The sequence below is a fragment of the Pseudochaenichthys georgianus genome, chromosome 22 (genome assembly GCF_902827115.2).
Source record: "Pseudochaenichthys georgianus chromosome 22, fPseGeo1.2, whole genome shotgun sequence".
NCBI lineage: Eukaryota > Metazoa > Chordata > Actinopteri > Perciformes > Channichthyidae > Pseudochaenichthys > Pseudochaenichthys georgianus.
This window is the reverse complement of record NC_047524.1, coordinates 20,037,011-20,052,035: the sequence shown is the minus strand read 5'-3', so window position 1 is coordinate 20,052,035 and position 15,025 is coordinate 20,037,011. Positions and strand designations below refer to the sequence as shown.

At 40.3% G+C, this 15,025-nt stretch overlaps 1 protein-coding gene across 3 annotated transcripts in view; it reads right to left on the bottom strand.

The window, feature by feature from the left end:
• tfb1m (transcription factor B1, mitochondrial) overlaps nucleotides 1-13,494 on the bottom strand; it is a 39,683-nt gene extending 26,189 nt beyond the window's left edge. Inside the window, exons 1-6 of one of the 3 annotated variants that reach the window (XM_071207168.1) lie at nucleotides 13,419-13,494; nucleotides 3,424-3,570; nucleotides 2,720-2,871; nucleotides 2,393-2,501; nucleotides 2,156-2,307; nucleotides 1,106-1,225 (exon numbers count right to left, since the gene is read on the bottom strand). In XM_071207168.1, coding sequence (XP_071063269.1) covers nucleotides 1,106-1,225; nucleotides 2,156-2,307; nucleotides 2,393-2,501; nucleotides 2,720-2,871; nucleotides 3,424-3,559 — 669 coding nt within the window. In that variant the 5' untranslated portion in view covers nucleotides 3,560-3,570; nucleotides 13,419-13,494. Of the gene's footprint in view, nucleotides 1-1,105; nucleotides 1,226-2,155; nucleotides 2,308-2,392; nucleotides 2,502-2,719; nucleotides 2,872-3,423; nucleotides 3,571-4,721; nucleotides 4,801-13,418 lie in introns of those variants that run through there. The other 2 variants (XM_034111535.1, XM_034111536.1) reach the window with 2 other exon arrangements.
• Between the last annotated feature and the right edge of the window lie 1,531 nt (nucleotides 13,495-15,025).

The window sequence follows — 15,025 nt, the reverse complement described above, 5'->3', positions numbered from 1 at the left end:
CGCTGTGAGGGACCGGTGAGCGGAGCAAAACACACCTTTAGATGTCAACAAATACATTTAGCCATGGCACTGTCGTGTTGAATTGAATTATTCAATTTGATAATATGTAATCAACTTAGGCATCACTCCCAAAAAAAAAAAAAAAAAAAATGTATACAAATATTCATAACTCATATGCGAATACATGAATAATTATTCGAATACCTGAATAATTTCGAATATTCGATTAATTGTTCCGATCCCTACTGAGTGTGATGAAATAATCATTGGGAGCCATCTCTTCTAAGAGAATGAACAATCAGCAATGGTCCCATTCACTGCGTTTTTACTCCACACAGGAGATAAAATATTTACCAACAGAGGGTCTCCTAAAGAGCCATCACATCTTCAAGGGACCAACAGTCCTTCTCTGACATCTACCTAACACCTATCCTTTAATTTGGGAAAAGGAAAACACGTTTTCATTTGTAACAAAGATGTAAGAGAGCTCCGGAGTCTCTTTGAAGAGTTGTTTGTAATCTCTCTCAAAAGGAGCGGACCATAGGCCAACACTGATATTTCAACATTTGCAGCAGTACTTATATTCCCTTAATGCGCCCCTTAGTCATATAAATCCTTAACCCGGCAGAAAATAAAATCCTTTGCATTCACATGTTACATAAGAGTGGGTGTCTTGCTTTCACCACTGATACAAACACACATGAAGAGAGAGAAATTGTTCCCAAAAAAGAACTAGGCCCTCATTACAAGGCGCTGTGTGATTGTGCCCACAACTCCAATACCCACCAGGCATCATTACAAACTAGAAAGGGTCCAAAGACTGAACAAAGACAACACTGATGTCTTAATGGCGCCTCAAAGCAAGAGAAGGATGAGTGATGGTGACATGATGAGGGACTCTGACGGGAGCATGGGACGAGATGAGAAAGAAAAAGCTGTGAGAGAACCCACTTTTATCCTACAGCAGGGTAGGATCTGTAAAATAGTAATGTGTCCATCTGCCCATGTTGTTCCAACAGAAACTGTTTCAATACTGCGACTAAAGGTTGAACACATTGCTTTATTTATTAGAAAGGGTGGAGTTTCATTTAGAGTGAAATCCTACCTTTGGTTTAGGGACGAAGGCCCGTCCAGGGATGGTGAAGCAGTTGTGGACGGTGCAGAGATACTGAGCCATGATGGACAGGCGACTCCTCTGTTTGCTGCCTGTGCTGGCTGTCAACCTCTGGATGAAGAGAACAACCAACACACATTAGCAGAGATGCACATTTATTAAGACTGGGTTAGTTGTCGTTTTCATGTAATGTTGCTTTCAGTTAGGACTGGGTTTAATGAAAAAAGGATTATCTGATTCTAAGTCGATCTTCATTTGAATGATCAGATATCAATTAAATCCTTTTTTTTATATAGATTTGGCTACGTAAGGAACAAGCAAACCACTGTTTAATTAAAACACGCTGGGAGCTGTGTCCTTTGTGGCACAGCCACGCCTGAAGGAAGATATTTGGTTTTGAAACTATGAAGCTAGAGAAGAACTGGACAAAAGCAAAGTCATATTTAGATGGGAAAAATTGGGGTAGAATATCTCTAAATCTCTGAACTCAACTTTAACAATAATGTGTATTTGTGCAATTTACAGCATTAGTTCTCCCAGAATCTCTTTCATAATCCAACCAATATTGGTATTGTAACTGATCTGTTATTTAAATGAATATTCAGCCAATTTGAGTAGGGTCCTAGTCAATAAGGAACAAAATAAATCTATTTGAAATATCAGCCTTACTTTTACGGTTAAGCAAACACGTCTAGAAAAATATTACATAAAGACCAAAAACTGGAACAAGTGTTTATTCATTATTTTGAATGCGTCATAATAGAAAAGCTCTGAATGATTTGATTGGCCTGAATGATAAAAACACAAATTTTGATTAAATATGGATCATGAAATCCAGATTTAATCATGACAATAGCAAAATAAGTACAAAACATTTTCAAAACGGTGGTGATTGCACAGCAGAGGAGCAAATAAAAGCATCGAGTAGCTTGCAGATTTTGCACATTATAAAGTATATCATGACAGAATCTTGGCAGCTGGACATATCAGCAGCATCCCCACATACACCTTGAAAACTGAAACATGCCAGTGTTTACGTACCTCTGCGACCTCTTTCTGAAAGGTGAGAGTGAGTTGAGTGCGACCGAAGGCGAAGGGCCCCGTTCTATTGGCTATGTTCTCCAGCCACTTGATGATGAGGGGGGTGGAGACGTTGAAGGGGAGATTCCCTATGATGTGAAGGTTTGGAGGATCTATGGAGCCAGAAACACACAGTTAAGTTCCTTCGGATTTACAACACATGACCACGTGATAGCTTTTATATTTTCACATTCTCACCTCCATCCCATGGCTTAGAGATGGTGTCTGGGAATCCCCGGTCCATTCTGTAGGTGAGAATGTCCCCATGGACAATCCTCACCCTCCCTGGAGCTGCCTCAGACAACAGCTGTAGAAAAAGATGTGACATTGAATGAGAAAAATGAAAAGGTGTTGGGAAAAACTAATCAGTCACTCTGCGGGAGGCTAACGACGCTGCAGTTGAGAACAGATCGACTTTTCTCAAGAAGCTGACAGGTGAAGGAGTTCCAGATTGTTCTGCTTAGTGACATAATGACCTTAATGACATTGTGCATACGCCCGTGTCATTGTGGCTGCTCAATTTACCTTCAGCCCCGAGATGAAGCGTGTATCCTTTTCCACCACGAGCACGTCTGTCGCTCCGGCGTTAAGGATGGAGCGGGTGAGACCACCAGGGCCCGGACCCACCTCGCACACATGGGCGTCCCTCAAACAGCCCGCCTGACGCACTATTTTGTCTAAAAAGATGGAGATAGATGACCAACTCAATTGTGCATTTCATCAATATTTTTGCAGAAACTCTGTGATTGCATTGTAGTTAAACTCATGCATCATATAAATTAAACGATACTCCTCTATCAAATATCTTCATCACGGGTATCTAAATTGAGATTAATAGTGTGTGATGTTACAATAACTGTCTGCCTCTATGAGATGAAGATGAGGTGCATTAATCTAAGAGTCACCTTGTCCAAGGACAAGAGAGCAGATCAGACCTGCACTGCATCACTGATAATTATATTAAGGCTGAAGCTCTGCAAGGGCTGTAAACAACTGACTCCATTCACATTAGAAAGAGATCTACTCAACCTTGCCCCTACAGCAAAGCCTGTCGATTCCAATGCCTTGAAACAAGGCTATGTGGAGCTGTGCAATCAAGTGCGTTGGAAAAAAAACCCACACCATTGTGCCCTCAGTGCAGACATGGTAACAAAGAACAGGAGTGACTAGGTATTGGTGCACTGCAGATAGAGCGGAAGAAAGAGAAAGCAAGAGTGAGGCAGACTTACCGGTGAGCCTCAAGTCCAACAGGAAGTTCTGCGAGAGCTGTTTCTCAGCTCGCAGGTTGTACAGCTTTATGATCTCGCCTATGGTGGGCAAGGGAGGCAGACGGAAAGATGACAGTTTTGTCGAGGCAGCCATCATTCAGGTGAAAACTGTAGGAAACAAACACACAAAATGGGGAGCAACAAATCGATTTAGAAGCTGAGAGCATTACACATGTGAAAATACCAAAACATGGCAACATAATAATTCGAGAGATTTCGCAAAATGTATGTTATGAGTGACCTTTTGAATTAAAGACACCAAAAGGTAATGCCTTTAGGGTAAAGTAATTGTCTCATGTTGGTAGGTCCCTGCACAAGCATGATGTGTCTGCCTTATTCTAACATTTACATTCAAAAGGATTTAAATGTTCCCACAATTATATTGCAAATGACACAGTATGTAAAACAAAGGTTGGTCTTATCTGATGAATGTCAGTCAATTCTGTCACTTTAAATTATCCATTCCAATTACTTCTTTATCAGGTAATGGCATTGATTAACAATGTCTAGACTTAAGCTGAGGTGTCTGTGCTTAAAGGTTGCCTGTGTTGAACTTTAGTGTGTCTTATTATAAGATCTCGTGCACCACCTAGTGGTGTTATAACAGACCAACCTAAAAACACAAAATCAGATGCTTTATGAAAACTGTTACCCTGTCCATATCATAGACTGTTGTGTTATCCGACTAAATCTGAACCAAAAACCATATCCCTATCCTCAACTACTGTTTTTATGAAATGCTTTACCTGACCCTAACATTACCCTAACTCTAATCATGGAGAGGAACGCTATGGGAAACATCATCTTAACGGAAGGGATGCACAATTAGAACAAAGCTAATTGTGCATCTAGAACACTTACTATTCTTTCACTCAACATATAGAAAACACATTGTAGTCTAACAATTAAACGGCCAATAACATTACAATATAATTTGGTGCACATCAATACCATTAACGGAGCAATACAGCAACCTACAATAACCAATAATGATGCATTGAAACGACCTCAAACTGGAGCCAGTAACTTTTCACCCGTGTTGACAGCTGGCTGAGCTGTGTGACTCTTGAGACACAGTGGATAGCATAGCAGCTAATGTTAGCTTCTTGGTCTATAAGCTGCCAACAGAGCGCATTCAAAGGCAGTGAATTTAGGGAGAACACTTCATCTTGATTCTAAACGCAGACATAAAACTAATAACAAATGTATAACGGTATATAACAGCGACAGAAGCTACAAATGTAGAAGAGTTAACCCACGTTTCTCACCGGCTACGTTTTCCTCCTTCACACTTCCCTATACGTGATTTTGAGTGTCCAATGAACCTGCGAGAATTATAATCCAAACCAATCAAATTCAAAGAGGCGGGGTTTATCTTTGCCCTTGAAAAGCTGTTCATTGTTGATGTAGTGATGCGTCAAATCCAAAAGAGGGCAACAATGCGCTGATTGATTTTTGCAGCAAATGTATTAAAAGCACGTTTAATTGTTTAATATTGAATCTTGATGTCATTCTCTTTTTTTGCTCTATCAATTGAAACAGTGGGAAATCAAATAATTGTACATGGCTCAAAGAGAGGCACCTTCAAACTAATAAAACATTTTTAATTCTGCCATGCATCGATTCTACAACAACACAATTAACGTTAATAGCTATTACTCAATATTATCTAATGTAGACATTTATAACAAAAAAAGAAAGACATGGTCAAGATTAAGTATTAGGTCCTAAGGCTTGCACATTCAGAAGTAAAGGCTACAATCATTACTAGACCACATATTCAGCTTTAGACATCTGCATAACGTTGAAGTAATTGAAACCTCTCAGCTTAAACTGATAAGCAGCCCACATGCCTCTTGTCCACTGCAGGGCATACATTGATTGTCTAAGTATTTTGTCAGGCTGGATGATACACAGCTGTTGTTAGGAATAACACCCCCCTGTGGCCTCCCGTCTCCACTCACGACCCACACAGGGTCACGGGTGTCGAAGCTTGAGATGGAAATATCCTCCTCGAGGCTTTAGCAGATCTATGATTGGCAGCTCTCTCTCCTGATATGGCTGACCTTGGTAGCTTCAGGCCCTGAAGACGGTCTGTTGCTGAAGATGTTCCTGCTGAGTCACCTTCCTCACAGTTTACTCAATTTGTATGAAATGCAGCAATGACTGATGGTGTAGCCCGCAGAATCATGAATAGATATCAGAATTACAAGATTCATGGCGGTGAGTGTTCATAACTCCAAAAGATAGCCTTTAACATGCAACACAGCAAAATGGTTATAGTCTACATAATACGATTCTGATTATCAATAGTCATTTCTTATCCATCTACTGTTATGTTATACTTTACTTATTGTTTTACAAAGAGTTTACATCTCTGTGTTTGTTGATAATAATAATTCAGTATTCAGTTAATTTATTTGCAATACTGTCCATATATATATATATATATATATCATAAATCATATTTAAAATACTTATTTAATGAGCATTGTTGGGGGGATACTGAGATACAAGATTGTAATGGCCAACAACTTCATAAGTGTTGTTCATACATATATGTAAAGAACTTGAATCCATAATAAATTGGTTTTGATGAAATCTTGCCTTCACCATAAGGGCGCTGTTATTTCAGACGAGTTACAGTTATGACCACCAGAGGTTTCGGAAACAGGACAATATCTTTTGAAAAAGACAAGAAAGCCCCTACAAAAACAACTTTAATTTAGATCACCATTCAAATGTTAGCATGTTGAATGACTCTTCCACGGTTAAATATAAATGTACTCGATACAGTTTGTAACATTTCACAGTAGTGTCTATAGTAATATTGTCAAATGAACGGTTTAAAAAAAAGTCTAGGCTTAGTTTAATTTGAAACAACACTGCCACCTCAACACAGGAGGGCGTTCGAGAGTCTCTTCCTCCATGTAACTCTATAGTGTGTGATCAGTAAAGGCAGGAAATGAAACATAAGTAATTAACATTTCTGAGAAGGTAAGTCATCTCTTTAAGTGAAACATCAGAAGAAAAACAGAAGACCAAAATACTTAAAAGCATATAATTTCCAAGCCAATATAAAAGAACCAGCGAGCGTCAATAAACACAGAAACCACAAGAGATGAGAGGTCTTACAGTATGCTCAAAAACAACTTCCGTCATGATGAGAATTCAAAGATGAGTATTATGTTCTGGTATTTGACTCAATGTGTTATTGATGCTGTAAGAAGTTCAACAATGGAAACTGCCCAAAAAGTATTACCAGATGTAAGCTATTAACTATTAAGACCAGTTTATTTAGAATACTTGGTTTAATAATTTACTATGGCAATATTGTATTCAACCAAACATACAATAATTAAAAAAGAGGGCAAAAAAAACCTATTGCTTTGTCCTAATCAAATAGTAGTTCAGAGGGAGCAGTGGTGGAAGAGGAATTCAGTTGTTGTACTTTTGTAAAAGTAGAAATAAAAACAAGGGTAAGAATATTCTGTTGAAACTTATTTCAGTATTGATTATATTTTATATTATCAATCCAAATCAGCAAAGTAAGTAGAAATATTAAATACATGTAGTGTAGTGGAGTAAAAGTACCATATTTACCTCTGAATTGAGGTGGAGTAGAAGTACAAAGTAGCAAAACATTGAAATACCCAAAAAGTGTACAGTACTAGAGTACATCTTAGTTACTTTACACCACTGGGAGGGAGACAGCACTACACTTAAAATGTATTGAATGGGTCTCAAGACACTTTAGGATGAATCCAAAAATGGTTCATGACGTATGATGTCATTTTGATTTTTTTTATAGATACAAAATGATTTATCACTTTAGACAGGACCAGTGGCGTAACAAGGTTGTGATTGGCCCCGGTGCAAATATTGTTTTGGGCCCACCCCCCATCGCCCCAAACATAAGCGCACGCTGATGCGCTCACACACGCATGGACATACAGTGCGTGGCCACGAAGGGACACATGTATAGGCTATCAAAAACAGCCTGCCCTGGCCTCAGACCACCACAGCCTGACAACGGCACAGCGAACTAAGAAGAGGATTAAACCTGTTTCCTTGATGTTTGTCTCTGGGGAATGGGCCGGTAGGCCTACATAGACCGGTTGCTATAATATAGGTTTTGATCTTGGTGTTGGGGGTCTCAGTAGCGCCATAGAGCCCCCTATCGGTTGGGGCCCTTGGAGGAACTGTTGGACCACAGCCAAATCCAGCCACTCCTCCTGGCAGGCTGGAGAAGAAGATTGCACAGCCACGGATACAGCTTCACTTGTGGAGCTAGATGGCAATGATGGTGGTGAGGCAGGTGAGCTATCGTTAGTCTCCGGCTCCGGCTGCACGTCAACATTGCTAACGTTAGCGCTCGATTTCGAGGACGATGTATGACAAAAGAAATTGTCTAATTTTGTCAGTTTAGCTGTTACATCTCCTTGTTCTGTCTTGTCCTTTCTCTTTTGAGCGCTGCTCTTGTGATTTGGTTTGCTGTACATTATAAATGCAAGCTATTACATTTTTTATAATGCTGCCGAACTTGCTGCTGCTAGCTACAGTACAGTATCAATCTATCAATGTTTATTTATATAGCCCAATATCACAAATGTTACATTTGTCTCAGTGGACTTCACAGTTTGTACAGAATATCAGTATGACAATACGACACCCTCTGTCCTTAGACCCTCACATCGTACAAGGAAAAACTTCCACAGAAAACCTACAGTTTAAAGGGGGAAAATGGGAGAAACCTCAGGGAGAGCAACAGAGGAGGGATCCCTCTCCCAGGACGGACAGACGTGCAATAGATGCCGTGTGTAAATAGTTCAGGTTGATTCAACGGTTCGCTCGGTTTTTTTGTTGTTGCATGGGCCCCTGGCCGGCTCTGGGCCCCGGTGCGTTGCACCGGCTGCACCGTCGTTAGTTACGCCACTGGACAGGACCCTATTACTGTTTGTAGCGTCCCCAGCTGAATAATGGTCATACTCTCGAACTGATGGTATCCTTTTATTGTACACCCTTGCATGTATACATTAAGTATCAACGTACCAACGTAAGAGCTAAGACAAGAAAGAAAACACAATCATTAGCCACCATCTCATAGATAAAACATCTCAATTTCTTGCATTTATAAACGTAGGCTAGGCTAATATAGCAGTTTTGCTAATTCAAAAGCATGGACTCAAAACTCTGCAAAACTACGAAATAACACCACATAAAATCAATACACATATTAATTAAAGTAATAATAAACCTTGTGCCCCTATCAGCCAGGTGCTAAAAACCCAACGTAACTAATTATTTAATGTTAATTTATCCGTCATTCATCCGTCATTACAGGTGTTGGGCTGCGTTTCACTTCGGTTAAATGGATTCCTTGCGTCCCTCACTTGCGTCGGTTCCCTGCCACTAGTCCCTCCCACCAGGGAAGCATGGAGAGACGCAAGGAAACCACGAGAAGCAGGGAAATGAGTTTTAAGCAGGTTTTAAGAGCAATGGGACGTCCTTTCCTCCGGAGCGTCACAAGAAGCGACGTCCGTTTGTGATGACCCTGCACAGCTGATTGTCTGACAGCAGGGGGGTAGCAGGAAGCAGGATTTTAATTTAGCAATATAACTTCTGGGATTTCCGGTACTACGAAGCTGGTTCACTTTTTAGCGGGCTAGATCTCCATGGTGACTTATCCTGGAACCCAGTCTGTGCTCCGAAGCAGGATAGGTTCCAGGATAAGAGATCAACTCAGCGAAAGCACCACGTCTGCTGACCAATCAGAGCTCAGTGTGCGGAGGAAATACAGTTTAAACTGCCTTTGCAGGAAAGGCGGCCGGCCAAAATCACTAGGCTTGTTTGAGACAAGCAAGACCTGCGCAGTTGCGATCAACGTCTTGCTAGTGCGTTGCATGATGGTTAGTCATTTTGTCCGACTTGCTCTGGAGGCTCGCCCACATGAGACTTTGAAATCTCGCGGGACAAAGACGCCCGCAGCCTTGAGAGCAAGGCGAGGCGAGTTGGCGCAGTTGCTCTCCACGAGCTGCGGAAGCGAAATGCTTGATGGGAAACGGCTCGCTGGTATCTCGAGCTGAGCGCTCATTGGTGGTTTTTACCACGTGCTGCTGATGAAACTCTCCAATTGGCTGGCAAAAGTTTGTTGTTGTTTTGTGTCAGTTTTACGTCGCCACATCCATTCCCATTTTTCATCATTGTTCCACAATGTTTATCATCATGAAATTAATATCTATATATTTTATACTATACTGCTTACCGTTTTCATACTTTATATATCTTAGCATATTCATACACAGTGTTCATACTGCTCACAGGCTGCTAGTGTATTCATACCCCACTGTTTATTCATCATTCAATTCATTCTATATGTTATTCTGTAGATTGTGTACATTACTTTCCACTTCACTGCTTGTTGCACCTGGTTAGAAGCTAAACTGCATTTCGTTGTCTCAGTACCTGTAATATGTGCAATAACAATAAAGTTTCTCTTTAAGTTAAACCAAATCATTAAAATAAAATCTATTGTAATGTAATGATTTGGTTTAACCTTATTTATTGAATACATCATTTAAAATGGCAAGATTAAATCAAATTACATTCTCCATACAATACATGTGGGATTTCTATTGCATCCACTTCATCTGCAACGAAAAACGCCAACGCAATTTCCGCCATTGCAAACCCAGCCAGTCAAGCCGACTCCGAGTCCGAGCTGTCCGACTTAAGACGAGCTTTTTGACACCTCCCCCGGCTGCGATCGGCTACTCTCGTCTACTTTCGAGGCGAGCCGCAATGTGTCTCAAACAAGCCTACTGACTGTGTGAACGTGAAAATGAATAGAACATCACCTCCCATCTTCAGAGCAATCTGACTATTATAACTATTATACTATTAGGCTATGTTAAGAAAGCTTAATTAAATATCTGCCACAACATAAGTAACCGGATCAAAGTAACATTACGTAGCCTACAGTCAGCGGCACTGTGATTGCAGACGTCAATGTGTCCCATTATCATTCAGATCACATCATAATGTATCATATTTCCTTATCTGAGTCAGCTGAGCCGTATCTGGATGTGCAACACTCACAGTATCACATACTGTATGCATAAGTATTATTTTAAGCAACACATTAAGTTGACGAAACACTCGAGTCAAATGTAATTAAAGTCAGATCCACTCGTGTCTTGGACGGGGCAGTGATATCATAAACCTGTTAATGTACGCATTCAAACACTTTTGCCAGCTGTATTCACCTTGCAGGTGCAGCTATGTGGCTTTGATCCTGGATAAAGTGTTTAAGTCATGGATGTTTAAAGTTTAACTTCTTCATATTTGACTAATATTATAGTTGACTTTTCATTCAGGAAGTATGACGCTGCGCTGTCAGTACGCTTCTCCATGTTTGTGATTGGTCGAATGCTCCATATACCCTTTCATGTGAACGTGCACCTAACTAGATAGGACACGGCTGGCTTGAGCGAACGAGTTGATAGCCAGCGTTGTAGGACAGTTTAGCGAGAGCGGCTTTGTTTTGGATTAAGTCAACCGGATAACTCAAAACATATCCAGGATAGGTTGAACTAGATTCGTAGTATACCCCCCTGGTTAGGTTGAACCAGCTTCGTAGTACAGGCCCCTGGCCTCCTATTGGTTGAGGGATTTTGACACAAAAAATCCAAGCGCACAGCAGAAATCTGAGAGCAGACATTTGACAAGCGCACAGAAACAGCGAGGAGAAGGTTTTAAGCTGGAACACGGGAAATCTGTGCAAGCAGCAATATATCTGAGTGCAAGCGTACAGTTTGAGCAGAAGCAGAGCAAATCTAAGCGCAGGCACTGTTTGAGTGCGAGGACAGGGTTTGAGGGAAATAAATACATAATCGTGAAATTATGCTCTCAAATGTAAAGATCACGCTCTTGAATAAAGATAGGGTATAACCCCCATATATATCTAGGCGGATTTACTCTAAAACGCATGATGTTCTGTGGCACTTGTGCTTTAATATTAGTCCAAGTCTGACATTGTAATTTCATATTGTTTAGTGTGGAGCTTTTTGAAGCTGTCGAAGCTGTAGTGTGGACGGGCCGTTACAGTGTCACATACTGTATGCAGAAGTATTATTTTAAGCAACACATTAAGGTGACGAAACACTCAACTAATTAAAGTCAGATCCACTCGTGTCTTAGATGGGGCAGTGATATCATAAAACTGTTGTACGCTTTCAAACACTCGGTAGTTTATTTATTTGTTAACCAGTTGTTCTGTATTCACCTTGCAGGTGCAACTATGTGGCTTGTATCCTGGATTATATGTTTAAATCATGGATGTTCAAAGTTCATATTTGCCTATTATTAGTTTACTTTTCATTAATGAAGTATGGCTGCGCTGTCAGTACACTTGTCCCTGTTTGTGATTGGTCAAATGTTGCTAACCCCGCCCCTTTCACGTGAACGCGCTCTTAGCTGGAGAGAGAAACCTTGGCTTGATTTACTGAGTTGATAACCAGAGTCGTAGGACCGTTTAGCGAGATCTCGTTTGTTAGTTTGTTGTTGTTAGTTTGTTTGCAGGGTTGGGAGGGTTACTTTGTAAATGTAATAAGTTACTGATTACTGATTACATGGCTCTGAAAGTAATCCGAATACAGTTACAGTTACGTGTCTTAAAAAAGTAACGTAATCAGATTACTTTTAGATTACTTTTGGATTACTTTCTTTTTCCATCACAGATGGGTATGTTTTGGTGAACAGGAGACACAAAAAAGCAAAAGGAAACTGAACGTGTTTTTACTGTTTTAATGGCTTATCAAGAGCACAACTGAACCATCACATCTGAAACGATGTAACAACATAATACACTTGTTGGGGATGCATCTTTTTAGCAGGCTAGATCTCCATGGTAACTTATGCTTAGCGGCTAACCAGGGGGGTATACTACAAATCTAGTTCAACCTATCCTGGATATGTTTTATCTGGTTGACTTAATCCAAAACAAAGCCGCTCTCGCTAAACTGTCCTACAACGCTGGCTATCAACTCGTTCGCTCAGCCGTGTCCGATCTAGTTAGGTGCGCGTTCACATAAAAGGGGTGGTATCTGGAGCATTCGACCAATCACAAACATGGAGAAGCGCACTGACAGCGCAGCGTCATACTTCCTGAATGAAAAGTCAACTATAATATTAGTCAAATATGAAGAAGTTCAACTTTAAACATCCATGACTTAAACACTTTATCCAGGATAAAAGCCACATAGCTGCACCTGCAAGGTGAATACAGCTGGTAAAAGAACAAGTGTTTGAATGCGTACATTAACAGGTTTATGATATCACTGCCCCGTCTAAGACACGAGTGGATCTGACTTTAATTACATTTGACTCGAGTGTTTTGTCAACTTAATGTGTTGCTTAAAATAATATTTCTGCATACAGTATGTGACACTGAGTGTTGCACAGCCAGATACGGCTCGGCTGACTCAGATAAGGAGATATGATACATTATGATGCATGTGATATGATGTGATATGAATAATAATGGGACGCATCGACGTCTGCACTCACAGTGCCGCGGACTATAGGCTACGTAATTTTACTTTGATCTGGTTACTTATGTTGTGGCAGATATTTAATTAAGCTTTCTTAACATAATAGTATAAGTGGCGTTTCTATATGTACAAAAGTGGTGGGGCACAAAAAACGCAGATGTCTATATATAAGCTTCTGCAGAGAGGTTCATGGCTGGTGAGGCACTGGCACTGACTCTTCAAGTTTACAAATATATTAAATCAAAATATAATATTATTTTCAAAAGCTTTTTTTGTCTGATGCTTCAATTACTTTTAAACAGACAGTTCAACAGAAGGATACCCACAAAAATGTAATTGTATCATTTCAATATTGAATTGTTCTCTCTTAGTAAGATCCCATTTTCAATAAAATTGCAGTCTTACCTTGACTTGAAGATTAAGTCCATTTGCCTATCCTTCTGGACAAAAATCTCTATTACTTTTTTGTAAAAGTCCTCCTTATCTTCTTGTAGTTTCAAAAGTCTATCATAAATCTAATCTAATCAATAGATTTTTGATTCGAAAATGATAAAAGTAGGGTAGACATGTGGATATTATCCGGCTGAACAAAACGTACATTTATCTAACAGCTACGTTTCCCACAGATCTTATTTTGAGCTATTTTCTCAAATCCTATGGAGAAATCTCGTTGCTTTTTTGTGGAGGGAAGCCATGCGCAGCTTACTTCCTGGTTTTAGGACGCCTCACTACAGGGCTGCAGTCGGATAGTTTAAAAATCAGCTCCTAAATTCTAACCCTATCGTCTATTCCTTGACCTCTGAGTGAAACGTCACGGGGTTAAGGGATAGTGGATAGGAGAATTCAAAAGGACTTAGGAGAAGAGACTGCGGTACTTTAGAGAATCCGAATGCACTTTCACTATCCGACGTGTTTATGATGCGCCAGCGGACGTCATTTTCTGCGTCTGCTGCTGTGGGGAAACTATGGAAACCACAGTTTTCTATACAGCGGACTACAACATGGATGTTTAATAAGAACGAGGGACTGATGTAAACTCATCTAGAGACTCTGCACCGTGCTCTGATGCTGCTGCTTTGCTTTATGAACGTGGACAACAGAGAAACATATTCTTCATGACCAAAGTTGGAATTGAAATAAAAAAGGAAAGTGAAACTTATGCTCGTCACCCTCTCCCTCCGGTCCACATTAATACAAATGATCCCAATACGACGTATGATTGTATGAACTAAAGATCTAAAAATCAATACAGATGTATTTATTATAAACGTTAGTCCTTAACATCTATCACTGTGTATATCACCATTCAAGCATCTTTTAAAAGTTGAACAAACCCCACACAGCCCAGTAAAGACTGAAATGTTGACTTTATTTGATAATTTCAGTGAAAACTAACGTTCATATTTCTCTTTTTGATTATAATACTGATGAACGTTCAAAACAAAGCACTTTGGCAACTTACCACCTATGTTTTAAAAAGCTTAATAAGCACCGTAACTCTCATGATATCATTTCTCGGTCATAATCGGTTGTTTCCGTGAACGGCCGACTGTTGAGTGACGGCAAATGCTGCGGCTGCAAGGCATTGTGGGGCAGCATTTTCGCTTCTCCTGTCAGTTAGGGAGGTCCAGTGGTTCCTAAGCTAAAGGAGGTTATAAAGGAAGTTTGAAACCTCCTTTCCTATCATTCTCATCGTTCTAGAGAATTCGAACGGCACTTATCATGGCTGCCACTGAGGGACTTCCGGGTCATTTCACTCCTTTAGGAAGGTTCCTAAGCTAAATGGACTATTCGACTTCAGCCTAGCTCTCTCGTCTTCTCTTCACACACCACACTTTTCGCGGCACACGTACTTACAGCCAATCAGCTCTGGCTTATGTGAGATGACGTATGGTGGGGATGGCAGCACCTTGCCCCTATGGTCATTATTTTTTGCCACACACATTAAATAGGAAAATACTCTGAGCATGCGCAGTGTAGTTTTTGCAGTCACCGTTCACTTAGACAGTCAG